General features: G+C 43.7%; 1 protein-coding gene across 2 annotated transcripts; it reads right to left on the reverse strand.

Annotated features, from left to right (window-relative positions):
* Window positions 1-118: 118 nt before the first annotated feature.
* On the reverse strand, window positions 119-14560 carry ncoa6 (nuclear receptor coactivator 6). Of its 2 annotated transcripts, XM_067527961.1 has the most exons (17): window positions 14433-14560; window positions 13256-13593; window positions 12817-12972; window positions 12570-12692; window positions 12282-12404; window positions 11342-12193; window positions 11069-11200; window positions 7738-9028; window positions 7508-7623; window positions 6524-7380; window positions 6225-6440; window positions 3155-6125; window positions 1607-1663; window positions 1460-1490; window positions 963-1001; window positions 594-727; window positions 119-493 (listed from the first exon to the last, which is right to left on the reverse strand). In XM_067527961.1, the coding sequence occupies exons 2-17, from the start codon at window positions 13551-13553 to the stop codon at window positions 447-449; spliced, it is 7443 nt and encodes a 2480-aa protein (XP_067384062.1). In that variant the 5' UTR covers window positions 13554-13593; window positions 14433-14560; the 3' UTR covers window positions 119-446. The 2 variants fall into 2 exon arrangements, with proteins under 2 accessions (XP_067384062.1, XP_067384063.1); XM_067527962.1 differs by lacking the exon at window positions 963-1001.
* Window positions 14561-14870: the final 310 nt, after the last annotated feature.

A 14870-nucleotide genomic window follows, 5' to 3' on the forward strand; every position in this document is an offset into this window, starting at 1 on the left:
TAACTATTTACATCACATTTGATGATGATCAAAAATACAGGTTTAATGCACAACTGGCAAGATTTTAAAACCTATGACCACATTTTAGGACCTTGAATACTTAAAACACGACACAAAGTTTCACAGAACAAAAGCAGTAGAAAATTTATTTCAATTTTACAACATAATTATACAATCATGACAAGCTCCAATATCATAATCCGGCATTAATATAAAAAGCACATTCACACAAACACATACTTTATGCACACATTCTAACTACAATCTCACATAATAGCATTGACAAAAGAAAAGCATATATTTATTTTTTAAAAACAATCTATACATGGTTTTCTCCTGCAATGAAATTCATAAACTGGACCAGAGAAACCAATATCAACGGATTCACAGCAGAAAAAAAAATTATATACATTACAGTTCTCAGATTGCCACAACTATAGCTGTGCCTATTTGGACTTCCTTCGTTTAGCCTGGGTGGGGCTTGCTCCAGTTTCTGTTAAGAATATAGAAGTTTTTTAAGTAAAGGTAGAAACGCATTATGTATAACTTTGGTGTTGTGCTATACTGTCTTTTAAATTTGCTTATGTCTTTACCTTTAACAGCAGCACTGGTTCCAGGCCTGGCTGATCTCTTCCTAATGCCACTATCTGCTGCTGGTTCCTCCTCAACCTCCTTCTCTGCCCGGGAGCTGCGTCTGCTCGGTCCTTTGGGTTTCTCCAGAGCAGCTCTGTGAGGACCAAATAAAAAACAAAAGAAACAAGGAGACAAGGACAACAAAAATGTTACGAAACTTGCAAAGGTGTAAGTTAACTCTGCTCTACTCAGAGAAAGATAATACCACTCGGGACTGCTGTTTTTCCTCGTCTACCACAGATGCTGTGCATCTTCATCCCAACAGCATCCACTACGTCGACATGACCACTGCTTGTGTCTTTGCAGCACAAACATGTTAAAATACATACCTTGGGACGTTGATGGGCGTCTTTCTTTTCTTTGCCCATCTGTGATAGAAGTGGAAAAACAGCGGTAAACTATAAACTGCTAAACAAAAATTAATTCACTTCCCCACCATATTATGACAATCCCTACAGGAAAAGAGATATCGCCATAAAGGTCAGTGGAGTAGTAAAATTTGGTTCATAATAGGCAGTTTTTTGTTTAAACATCTGGTATATATTAATATATTCATACTGTTAATGCTAATCATACATACCGTGTGCTGAGGCAACGTGGCTCATTGTTTTCACCATGTAGCCCTTGGCCAACCAACTGAACTCCCTGAGTTTCAGTAGAGTTATAAATGTCTAAGCATTCGTCCTTCGAGTGCACAGGTTAAAGACTAGGCCGACTTCTCAAAGATCAATAGTAAGCGACATCTTATTAAACCCCCATATAAAGCATTATACACCTAAAGAAGAAACTGTATTTAAAAGAATACACATTCTATGATTAATCTTACCCTTGTTCAGAACCTGTTGAGACCTCTTCACCTAAACAAGACAAAGCAATAATTATTTCTATGCAATGTTTTTTTAAATATATATACAGTTTTTCTTAATTAAAAAGACATTTTAACAACTTTTCAAACATGTATGATCACAATTACCCATCTTCTCACTGGAAACAGGTTCCTGTGACTGCTGGATGTCTCGTTGAATAGGTACTAGGAAAAAAAGGATAACAACAGGATTCAACGGATCGATCTTAATGTGTTAAACTAATTATTAGTCAAGAATATGTCTTATCACTGATTGCTCAACTAAAACCATACGTAAAGGGCTACGTAAACATGTGTGGGATGTTAAGAAAAAAATCATGACCATCTCCCTACCAATAATCCACCAGCTACAGATGGTTTTGCACATAGCAAGTACACCAAATAGCCATAAAATTAACACTGGTTGTCTTAACAATTATACAAAAAGATAAAAGAAAGATACACAGCCCTATATACACCAGCATTTGGTACAGCATTTGCAGAGGTGGGAGAAGTAAAACAACATAATACTCTAGTTAAAGTGTTGGCTCAAAAAAAGAATAAATCTTGTAGCATGTAGCAGCCAGGGTGCCGAGCAGTGAGCCAACTGTCTGCCGTGATATGGAGGCAAGACCTGGGAGCTTATCGCATCTACCTGCCCCTGTTTTGCCACCAGCAGCAGTCTGCCTCCATCTCTGAGTAAGAGACATTCATCTGCACTGCCACCAGGGAATCCCCACACAGGAGTTTCAAACTTTAAGTCACAGAGAAGAAAGTTGCACTGCATTGTTAAAATTTTAGATCTTTTACTCAGGCAAAAGCACTAAGAAGATTAAAGTAAAAAGTAAAGATACTCCATTACAAAAAAATAAAGTATTTTAATCTTTTTTACTTGTTTTTACTTGTTTACTCGCTTGGCAAGTACGGTAAACATGTAGTAAGAGTCAAAAATCACTGTTGGTAAAGGTGAACTTCATGTGCTCAACTATTTGTAGAAACCTTTAAGATATCTTGACAGGGGGAAGCTTTTAGCTCTCAGTGCCTCACCATAAATGTGCCACAGGGCTTAGGTCTTTGCCCTGTTGTCTTCTGCATCTATACCACATATCTTAACCACATCTTGTCTTTACTAATGAAATGCCTTAGGGATAAGGCTACCAGCAAGTCCAATCATAAGTCTCCGGATGATCCAAAGTAGCATGTCTCATGTTTGATCATCCAAAAAGGACATGAAGTTCAAAGTTCCAACACTCGCCTAAAGAGTGTTAAACTCAACAGCATACCTGAACACTCTCATCCAAGTCTAGAATGCCTCTCACCAAATGCGTGCTGCCAACTTATGGCATCTGGTGATCCTTACAGTACTCAGCAAAAGTCCCAAGATGAATAAGCTATCAAACTCTGCCCACCTCAATCTAGCAGCCTCAATCCCAATTTTCAAAAACCAGTTTAAAGCAAACTGTAGCACAAGTTCTTATGCATTTAAAAATGTATCTATCCTATCTGGCACTTGTCTCTCTCAAAACCTTAACATTTCTTTTCGTGCTTCATTCATTCCTGTTAATGTCTTCATCATGACTATCAGTATCGTTTACTTGCTTGCTATTAAATCACTCGTAAGGCACTTTAAACAAAAGCATCTGTAAAACAAATAAATGTAATTATAAATGTGTTTACCCTCAGTGGACTGAGTTGTTTCAGCAGGTGTTGCAGCTGGCAGTATAGCAGGTTCTATAACTGGGGGGTCAGACTGAGCTGGTGGAACTCCACTGAAGTTAACGTCTGCAGAGGATGTGGTGGGGGGACCCTTCTGAACAGGTCCAAGTGTAGCAACAATTGGAACAATGGATGTTACAGGAGCAACCGTAGGAAGGGAGGTAGCAGAAGAGATACTAGTGGTAGTGGCATAAGAAGCTTGAGAAGTTGCAGCCTGGGTTGGGTTAGAGACTGAAGCTGGTGCAGGAATTGGAGCCTGAGCAACAGTCTGAGTAGGAATAGAAACTTGTCCAGGAACTGGGATTGGGGAGGAGACAGCAGGGGGAGTAAGGTTGTCTGGAGCAGCAGCAGCAGTACGGGCAACTTGTGCTTCAGTCTGAATGGCAGGACTAGCAGGAGAATGAAAGACCTGTGACGGCACAGCCACAGTGGGCAACTGTGCATTCCTCTCGATAGAACTCTGTTGGGTCTCAGCATTACCAGAAACAGCTGCAGCAGCCGGTGCAGGCTTGCTTTTCACCTGTGCAGTGAGAGATGGAGATGTGGGGCTTCTTCTGATAGTGTTCACAACCCCGGGACTAGAGCAAGGAGGAGTAGAGGCCAGTGGTAGCTGAAAGGGAGATGATGCTGAAGGGCTTGGATGGGGAGATGGATGTTGGACCGGGGGACTACATTTTTGAGAAGAACCTGCCTCCCCTAGATTTTCTGTTTTGAGAGTTGCAGGATTAATTTGCTGCAGAGTTGGGAGAGTACAACCCGGGACTGACGAAGATGAAGTGGTGGCAATGTGAACCTGTCCAACAGCACTCCTGGCAGCCTGGGTGTTGGTCATGTTAAGCCCAGAGGGCTGGGTGGAGCCTGCAGCAGGAGAAAGTTGGATATTTGCTGTGGACACTTGAATAGGCCCCACCATGGTCACTGGCTGTGATACCACTGTGGTATTGGGAGCTGCAGATGGTCCTGGGACCTGAAATATTGGGTTAATAAATACAGGGGTGGTTGTGATAAACTGAGCAGATCGGGATACAGGGGTCTGCTGACGGATGTCCTGAGGCCTATAGTTCTTACTGGGGACAGCCACCATTGTAGAGCCAATAGATGAAGGTACCTGGGAATTGGGTGCAGAGGTAATTGTGTTAGAGGTGACAAATACAGTGATCTGGTTGGGGGACATAGTGCTAGAGGCAGCAGGGATCTGGATGACTGGTTTTAGAGCCAAACTGTTAGGATTTAAAACGGAGCTGGCATTAGAACTGGTACTTAAAGTTAAGGCAGTACTACTCTGACCAGAAGTGACTTGATTGGGGCTTGCATTTTGGGTGATATTAGTGTTAGTACTGAGGGTGCTGCAAGGTATGGCTGTTAAGTTTAAATTTGGACTGGGATTGGTTTGATTAAGGCCATGGTTAGTATTGGAGTTCACATTAGTGCTAGTTTGTGAGGTGGGAATTGAAGTAGGCCTCAAGTTAGAACTGGTAGTAGGGATTGGGACAGTAGGTTTGGGTTTAGCTTCTGATTCATTTATAGTGGAAACAGTAGGGACCGAAGCTGACACATCTGTACTCTGGGCATTACTGTGGAGTGACCGGCCTGTATCTAAAGCAGACTTGGGACTGTCCTTTCCCATTACATCCCTAACATTATTACTCTGTGTGGGTCGAAGTGGTGTGTTAGTGACACCTGTGTTATCCAGTAATTGGTTGAGTGATGTTGGAGCTGCCCTGAGAGCAGGTGAGACCTCAGAATCCTGAATGGAAGCTGCTTGTGTTGGCTGCCTATCTACTGTGTCACCCTGCTGTTCCAAGTCAGGTTTAGCCTGCTGAGGCATGGGGAAGCGAGGACTTGCCATTCTGGGAGCTGATAATTCCCTCAAAGGCTGCAGCTGGGGTTGAGGCTGAGCCGTTGGTCGCTGCTCTGCTGTCATCACTCCCTGGCTTTCTCTGATACTCTCAGCATGGCTATTCTGAATTCCTTGGAAAGGGCTCTGACTCTGTTGTGTCTCAACGTTCCCACTTACTTGTGAAGGCATAGATACTGGACTTGGGGGTACTGAAGTGGGGCTTAGCATCATAGTTTGCCCCTGAGGATTGACAGACTGCTGCTGGTGAGGAGGACAGGTAATGGCCATTTTTGTTCCCTTTTGTCTTCCTGGACTTGGGGTGGCTGACTTGCGGCTAGAGGCAGGGCTTGACCTCCGACTATTGCTAGGACTTGCTCTCTTACCTTGCACTCCAGGCTGCTTGTCCTGTTTGGTACCTGCACCTCCTGCTCCACTGCCAGCAGACAAAGGCTGCTGACTGCTGTTAGTGTTATTTCCACCTGTACTACCATTGTTGTTGTTGCCCGTTAAAGTTAAGCTAGGAGGAGCCTGTCCAATGGCTTTCAGGGTTGTTGGGTTAAGACCTTGCTGGTCAAATCCCCTGTTTAGGTTAGGCTGCCTAGGAGGCAGAGGAATGTTGATTTTGGGAGGAAACAGTCCTGCAATAGAGGCATTCAGCCTTTCAGGTGAAAGGTTGATTTCTGAAGGCTCAGTACTGGGTGGACGATTAGTAGGAGTAAGAGGATGGTGGTATGGCCTGGGGCTGGCTCGGTTGGGAGTTTTGGGTCGGGAGCTCTGTGAGTTTGTGGGAACATTGGGGAAATGAAGGCCAGGCATGGGGCCTCCTTGCTGAGGCTGTGTGGGTAACTGCTGCTGGGGACTGGCCCCCGTGTGCTGGGGCATTGGTGATGGCCCAGGCCCTTGCTTCATCACATGAGTGCTGGAGGCCTGATTCGCCATGATCGGTTGGGTCCCATTTCCAGTTTGCATGCCCATTTCTGGGCAAACAGGCCTGTCTTGCTTGGGTGCCCCTGCCGAAGACTCTTCAGATCCATTGCCTTGGGACCCCTGACCTACATCGGGATGGGACATTCTCCGTGCAGTGCCTGCAAGCTAAAATGTACACAAACAAGTAAAATTCAGATAATTGTAGTATGTAATGAATGTAATGTAAATTTCATGTTCGAATATGCTGCAACAAGCGACACTTACCTGTGGGTTTACCATCACCGGCATCCCTCTGGTTTTGTCAGGTGATGGGGGTACCCCTCCATGCCCTTGAAGGCTGATCATTACAGGCACATTGCCTTGCTGTGAAACAGGAAGCCTTTGCACCTCAGATGGATTGCCTATACCTCGAGAAGGGAGTTGCCCCCCTGGTGGAATGGACATGCGATTCTTCAGCATCATCATCATTTGCTGCGGTTGCTAAAATGCAAAGTAACATACAATAATTATAAATAGTCAGTGTTGATACCAAATGTTGTCATCAATTTACAGAATAAAATTACCTGATGTTGCATGTGTGGCTGTTGAGTTTGTTGGGGTTGTTGCTGCAGCTCATGAGGATGCATCTGGGGCTGGGCTTGACCTGTCTGTGGCCCTGTCATGCCCGGCTGTCCTTGAGCATTTTGTAGACCCTGCATCTGCATCTGTTGCATCTGCTGCTGCTGCATCTGTTGTTGTTGTAACTGTTGCTGCTGCTGCATCTGCTGTTGCACTTGCTGCTGCATTTGCTGTTGCACTTGCTGCTGCTGTTGTACTTGCTGCTGCTGCATTTGCTGCTGCACTTGCTGCTGCTGCATTTGCTGCTGCACTTGCTGCTGCTGCATTTGCTGCTGCACTTGCTGCTGCTGCATTTGCTGCTGCTGCACTTGCTGCTGCTGCATTTGCTGCTGCTGCATTTGCTGCTGCACTTGCTGCTGCTGCATTTGCTGTTGCACTTGCTGCTGCTGCATTTGCTGTTGCACTTGCTGCTGCTGCTGCTGCATTTGCTGTTGCACTTGCTGCTGCTGCTGCATTTGCTGTTGCACTTGCTGCTGCTGCTGTATTTGCTGTTGCACTTGCTGCTGCTGCTGCATTTGCTGTTGCACTTGCTGCTGCTGCTGCATTTGCTGTTGCACTTGCTGCTGCTGCATTTGCTGTTGCACTTGCTGCTGCTGCTGCTGCTGCATTTGCTGTTGCACTTGCTGCTGCTGCTGCATTTGCTGTTGCTGTATCTGTTGCTGTTGAATGTGCTGCATTTGTTGTTGTTGTTGTTGCTGTGGCTGTTGCTGCTGCTGGGGTTGTTGTGGTTGTTGTTGCTGCTGGATAAAGTGCATGGATACCTGTTGCAACACTCTCTGGTCTCCAGGTTGGCCAGTAAAGCCTATTTAAAGTGTAAAAAGCACATATAAACACAGTAGAAAGAACACCTGAAAGCTGCAAAACTCAAGAATCAGCAACATGAAAAACATGAAAAATATTTGAATCAACTGATTTACTCTGTCATTTACCCGCAGGCCTGTTGGCAAAATCAGGGAGTTTAGGGCCTGTGCTGTCTAAGCCCAAACTTTGTTCACCACTCAGATTTGGTAGTTCAGATTCCTCCATCCCAGCCACATCAAGACCACTAGGTAAAAACAAACAGATGAAGTTGAATCACATAAATAACGCAACAATGTTAAGACTGTTTATCACATAAACCAATAAGCAAACCCCCCTAATATTGTAAACAGCGTATTACCTTAGTCCTTCTACTTGTTGTTGTCCCTCTCCCTCTTTAGGCTTCTTCTTTCGCACTGGTTTCTTCTTTTTTGGTTTGGCCTGGTTCCCGCCACCTGGTCCTTGTTTTCCTCCTGGCCCAATTTGACTAGCTGAGATATCACTCTGCAGCAAGTTGACCAGCAGTGGGCTACTGAGTGTAACATCCTTATTGACAGAATAGCCGCCTTGCTGTCCACAAGGTCCTCCCACAGGCATCTGACCAGGGAACTGTGGGTTAAAGTTCATGCCATGAGCTGCAAAGTGCCCATTTCCCATCTGCATATGCTGAGGGCCCCCTATCATGCCTTGCTGCTGCTGTGCTGGTATATCAGGGACCATCTGTTGAACTCCCAAGTCCCCTGTCCCACTGCCGGGATCTGCCATAGGATGTGGATGTTGTTGAGCTGCTTGTTGTTGCAACATGACCTGTTTCTGCTGCAATTGTTGTTGGATAAGACCAGCTGAAAGCCTCATTTGTTGCCCATGCATACTCATAGCTTGATTAGGATTACCAGCAATAGGAACCTGCTGGGGTTGTTGCTGGTTAATCTGTTGGTGTTGTTGCAGCTGCTGCTGTTGTTGCAACTGCTGCTGTTGTTGCAAATGCTGCTGTTGTTGTTGCAACTGCTGCTGTTGTTGCAACTGCTGCTGTTGTTGCAACTGCTGCTGTTGGATCTGTGCCATTTGCTGCTGTTGTTGTGGGGTCATCTGCTGTGGACCAACCTGACCTTGGAACTGAGCCATGTTACCTGCGATGTTTGGAGCAGGGCCACGCATCACCTGGCCAGGAATGATCCCAGCTGGAATCTTGCCTCCAAATGCCTGCTTGTTGCCTTGCATCTGATTGGCAACCATTTGTTCCATCATTGGGTTTTGTTGCGGTTGTTGTTGCTGCTGTAGAAGCATGGCCTGGTGCCCTTGGCCACCAACCATCTGACCCGGCCCATGCATCACCCCCTGGCCTTGCAGAGGCATCATCTGCTTGGGTGGGGTCATCCCTCCTCTCTGCCCTTGACTGAGGGGCCTTGAGAGAACAGTCTGACCTCCACCCTGGCCTTGAACCATCTGGCTGGGGGAAGAGGACACGGGCTGGGCCTGATGCTGGAGGCCTATCATCTGGGTCTGGAGGCCAGGCTGTTGCTGGCCCATACTAGGCCCAGTAGTTGTACCAGGGGGGGGACCTGCCATGCTATTTTGTACACCCATAACATTGGGTTGGGCATGTGGTGGAACCTGCATTGAGCTTGGTGTTGTTGCTGATGGCTGAGCTCCTAATGTAAAATGAAGAGGGAAAACATGTTTTAAATTACTTTAATGGATCTCACAACAGGAAATAAGCCAATATGCTTTCTGCTAACTCCATGTTAAGCCATGGCATATCAAACGAGACAGTGGACAAATCAAAGTAGTTTACCAAGTTTTACTGTAGACAAACAACAGACTGCACAGCTGGAACTTGTTGAGTCATCTTTAAATATTAGAGCCTCTAGTTTTAATCTCAGTAGCTAATGATCCAAAGATTTCTTCAAAATTCCCAGAAGCAACAACAAAATATCTCGTCAGCGCCAGTTGTTTCTCGAACACTAAGGTGTCGTTTAATGTAACAACTGTGCAATCATAATGCATTTGTGCTCTCAATCTTCCAAGGATCGTGTTCAACTCTAAGCCATTAAAATTTGTGAGAAAAAACATGAGCTACTGAACAGGTTGACTAATATTTTACAATTATAGAAACTTTTTTAAATCAAGACTAAATAACTTAAATAATGCAGTGATCACTATAAAGCCTTCTTGTCTTAAGACAATTGAAACTCACTTTATCTAACATCTGAATGGTCAACTAAAGGAATTATTTTTTATTAGATAAATGGTAGCTCAGTTGGTAAGGCAGTCGTCCACGGACCACAGGGTCAGTGGTCCAATCCCCAGTCCCGGCTATATGTCAAAGTGTCTCTGGGCAAGACACTGAACCCCTAGCAGCCCATTCACCTCCCCAGCTGTGCAGCGCCGGTCTAAGACCGGCAGAAATTGGGGAGGATTGTGTCAGGAAGGGCATCCGACGAAAAAAAAACTGTGCCAAATCAACATGCGGACAATGATCCGCTGAGGCAACCCTGAATTCACAGGATAAGCCGAAAGGAGAAAATAAAACATTTAAATGGGGACATATATGTTGTTTCTGGCCATCTGTTTCTTTTTGTATCATAAGGAACTACTTTCTAGTACATTTCCTGTATTTTTTAATAAAAAAAAACAAAAAAACACAATGTAGGTTTTTCAGTAACATGCAGCCCTACTCCACATAGTTGACAATGATCCACGTCTAGCAATCAAATCCCAATGAAGACTGCAAGGTTTGCAGTGTATGCATTTTGGCTCTGAGGGCTGTTTGTCCAGTGATTTTTAAATCCAGTAAAGCATTTTAGGCAGCTACATTAGCTTAACTTATAGTGTAGTGAGCATGTAGGTCTATGCTAGCTTACTGCATGCACTCTCAGTCTGCACACCATAACTAACGTACTAAGTTACATCACGTAATTGTGTGGACTGTCCAAGTCCTTGAATGTTTTGGCAAAGTAAATAACATACTTGACAATGCAAGTTTCCACATTAACAATTAAGATATAATTGTAGATTATATACATATCACACACCCCACTTCAGTTAATTATTTTAGTATTACTCCAGTCGCTATTGCATCATTCTTCCATACTTATTATTCAGTCCTACCTCAAGCCTACAACTATTAGTTTTGCCTTTAAATCATATTAATTAATTATAAAGATAAAAATAATTTTGAGGAAAAAATACATCATTATGTAATTAACCAGTTACGAGTGTTGTAAAAAATGCAGCATGAATATTACTTTGTAGTCACATAATTGTTTATCAACCAGTTGTTTTCACCAAAGTGCATATCCTACAGGCATGCAAAATCATTTTGGAATATTGATTTTAATACAGGATAAACTCTTTTTGGCCTCTTAGAGCAGTGACACACCAAGCTGACAGCCCGTCATCTGCCAACATAAGGCCATTGGTAAGTGTTTTGCCTAGTTTTTGCAGTGTGTCATGCCCATCAGCTGTTGTCTTTGGGTTTGTTCAAGTGCAACTTCTTTGCACATACAAAAGGCGACGTGAGCTGATGCAACAGTCAAGTCTTCGTCACTGTTAGTTCTTTGAGATTAGCTTGGTGTGTCATGGCACTTACTCATTTCACACCATCTAGGTTTACACATGCTTATCACTACACGCGTTGTTCCTCTTAAGACATACTACTACACATCCATAGAGTTGTCCTTTTGTTTTACCTGTGTGAGTCATTGCTTGGCTGCTCTGAAGCTGCTGAGTGGTTCCTCCACCAGGTGTTCCTGGAGTGCTGGCATTTACCTGACCTTGGACAAAGTTTTGGGCTGGAAAGCCCATGGGACGCTTTGGCATGCCTGTAATCAGTATTCATAGACTTCTAATCAGACATGAGAGTACATTTGTAAAAATACTTGAACATGTGATTTGCCCAGAGTGAATCCACATTTTAATGTGCATTTCTAAACAATAATAATAAGCTACAAACAGTAACTGACCTGGGTGACCTTGGGCTCCAGGCTGTCCATGCTGGGGCATTCCCATGAATCCTTGTTGCATGTTACTCTGTTGGGTGAGGGCTGCTCTTCCTGGTGAACCAACACCCTGGGGAAATCCCTGTGGAGTTGTAGGTCTCTGAGCCATCATGGGAGGAGTCCCCGGTGAACCCTGTTGAAAAGGAGATGAGGAGGAACCAGGAGATTTGGCACTGAGGGTGCCCTGTGGTCCAGAAGTTGGTGGAAGGGGTGGAGGGGGTCTAGGAGCTCCTGCAACACCACCATGGCCACCCTGTGGACCTTTAGGTTGGGGGGCAGCAAACTGACCCATTGCTGTCTGCTGTTGTTGTTGCTGCTGCTGCTGCGGCTGCTGTTGTTGTTGTTGCTGCAACTGTCCCTGTCCCATGGCACTGAATACCTGCCCTGCCTGCTGACTGCCAAATGGATAAGGGGGTGGAGGATGGCTGGGTGTCTGAACTGTTGCAAGGGAGGGTTGCCGTGGAACCATTTGGGCTTGTTGCAGGGGCTTTCTCCAGGCAGGGCCAACGTGAGGGCCTTGTTGCTGGAGGACACCAGGGGGCATCTGGTTCCATCCAGGACGCACAGCCATCTGGGCTGATGGGTTAAATGGAGGTCTAGCTCCAAGCTGTGAGAGTTGGGCCTGTTGCTGTTGGTGATGCTGTTGATGAAGCTGCTGCATTGCAGCAGGGTTGAGCGGTCTACCAGTTTGCAGAGCCTGCATGTGGTGGGCAGCCTGAGGATGCATGGACCCTGAGCCGTGGGGACCAGCCTGTTGGTGCTGAAGTGGCTGTTGCTGCTGAACTGGCATACCTGGCATCATCTGTTCCATCACATCTATGAGAGAGAAAGATACAGTTGTTTCATTACTGTCCAAACTTACTCAAAATTACATAATGTATCATTTGTCATAAAAGAAAATAACCTGTCTGTAAAGGTGGCCTTGGAGCACAAGGATGCATTTGTCCACTGCTGCCTGGTACCAAAGCCTGACCCGTCATCCCAGGCCCAGATGGTACCATCGATGGATTAGCCATCCTTACAGCTCCTTATATAAACATTAAATGATTAAATGTAAACAGGACAAGGTAAGAAAAAAATAATGAAGGGAAACAAAGTCCTATGGAAACAAAACAACACATTGAACTAAATGTGTGTACCAAAGTTTTTTTTATTGTTCATCTTTATAAATGTATAATCAGCAAATAAATACCTGGACCAGGCTGACCTGGAAAGCCTACATCCATTCTCATCTGTCCAGGTGCTCCAATTGGTCCATTCACTCTGACTTCTTGTCCTCTGTTTGGTCCCACAGCCACATTGATGGCCCCTTCCCCTGAACATTATTAATGGACATATTAACAATGAACATTTGTCCTGCCTCAGACTAAAAAAAATATCATATGCATGTCTTGCACGCTGTTTTGGATTAAAAAGGAAATTTAAGACTGTGCTTTTACCTTCAATCTGAATAGAGAGAATTCCCAGTTCTCTCAGCTGCTGCTGGTTGTTCTGGGCTAGCACTCTGAGTCTCTCAGCAGCATCCCTAGGAATGTTAAAGGTTACTCTTACACTGTTCCATGGTTCCACACGCTGAGGCTGTAGCCTCTCAGAGCCTAAAAAAGAAACAATCAATTCAGTCAGAAAAGATGCAGATTTGTACGCATCCACATAGACTTGTATCAAAGTGTCCGGACCTCATAATTTAGCAATGATCTGTGTAATTTTTAAAACACAAAATCAGTTTACATATTAGATTATCAATTGGTACTGTTAAGTGTTAATTGCAAACCACATTTGGCAGTTCATATCAGTCAACAGCTTGGGTTTTATTTTAAACACAAATGAGTGTTAAAAGGTAAAACAAAACAAAAAACAAAAACAAAAAATCAAACTAACCCATATCAAGCATGTTTGGTATCCCACTGAGGACAGTGTCAAGTTTTTGTGCGAAGTCCTCATCATCCATATTCCCTTGAAAGGCAACAAAAACTGTAAAATCCTGCCCCTCCCCACTGTATTTTTCAAACGCGCAATGCTTGTTGGCTTTTTCCACTTCTGTTAATGTGCTTCCAATGCAACTCTCCACGTCGTCTCCTGTATCATCCCCAACACCAGAGTCCCTGTCCGAGTCATTATCAGCTTCCAGGTGTTCTGTCTTCTGGGACAGCTCAGGTGGAGTACGCTGATTGTCCATTCTCCCCTCTTATTAAGAGTGGCGTTTAAATCGTTTTATGCTTAAATTTAACAGAGAAACAAATCATCAGAGAAGTAAATCACAACTTTCCCCTCCTTTCTCACATCAAGAAACGCAGATAGGAGTATTTAACATTACAAATCAGAATTTGTTTAGTAAAACAGCACGAGTAAAGGTGGTATACTGGGCTAATTAGGAATTTTCAGTAAGACGTTGTTGTTTTGATGCTTCAAATGAGATACTGTAACTTTAAACATCAAATCTGGCTTTCTGTGAATCAATGGTTGACGTTATCTCAATAAAACTAACATTGTTACTTACACCTGTAAGTGACATCATTGCGACAGGTGAAACTAAACTTAGAACAGCAGAGATAAAACAATGACTACAATAGGGTGATGGGATAACTTAACTGTTGTGTCATAAAGTAAACTGTGTAAATACACCGTCATTAACAGCTCGGTCAATGTTAACACGATCGGCCCATCCGCAGCACGGCCCTAAGCTAACGTAACGTCAAGCGATCCAACCCGAAAGAATTAACATTCAACGAAGTATTCAGTGAATCGCGTCACCTTGCATTTTCTCATAGGTATTAACATCAAATAAAAGTCAGAGCAATACGCATTACATCACACTGGAGACATACAATACACAGATGATACAAAAAACGGCTGTTCTTGTTAGCTTCACGGAGGAGCCAGTTAGCAAACGATGGCTAACTCCGTTAGCTGGGTAGATAGCGTTACTGCAGCCAATGTTAGAGTTAATTTATCACGAATGCATTGGAATACAACTTATTACCTTCCCTATTCGTGGACATTAACGTATAATACACCATCAACTGGAAATTAAACATGAAAAAACCAAAAGCCCTACCATATATATTCATCTGAAAATAAGTTCGAGCCCTCTACATCTGCTAGCCAGCTTAGCTAACAAAACATGAAACGACGTGAAGCTACCACAATCGAATGTACTGCTTCCGGTAGCGGGTTTCAAATAAAACCAGCGGCTTTTATTTTTTACAATTTTTTTAAAGAGTAGGAAGCACGCGTGAATAATGAGAAAAGTAATAATGAAGTAGCTTAACACAAATTTTCAAGTTTCCTCCAAACGTATATTTTGCTAAATCATAGCATTTATCTATCATATTTAGTTTAAAATTGTGCTAACTACAATTGTGCCTATTTAACAGTATATAAAATTGCTGCTTACTGACAAACAAGCTCAAAACTTTGAATCATATTTTTCTGTGCTCATTTGAGCCATGGGCAAACTTTAATATTAATTGTTAAATTGTCAATAATTTTACTG

Source organism: Channa argus, chromosome 13 (genome assembly GCF_033026475.1).
Source record: "Channa argus isolate prfri chromosome 13, Channa argus male v1.0, whole genome shotgun sequence".
NCBI lineage: Eukaryota > Metazoa > Chordata > Actinopteri > Anabantiformes > Channidae > Channa > Channa argus.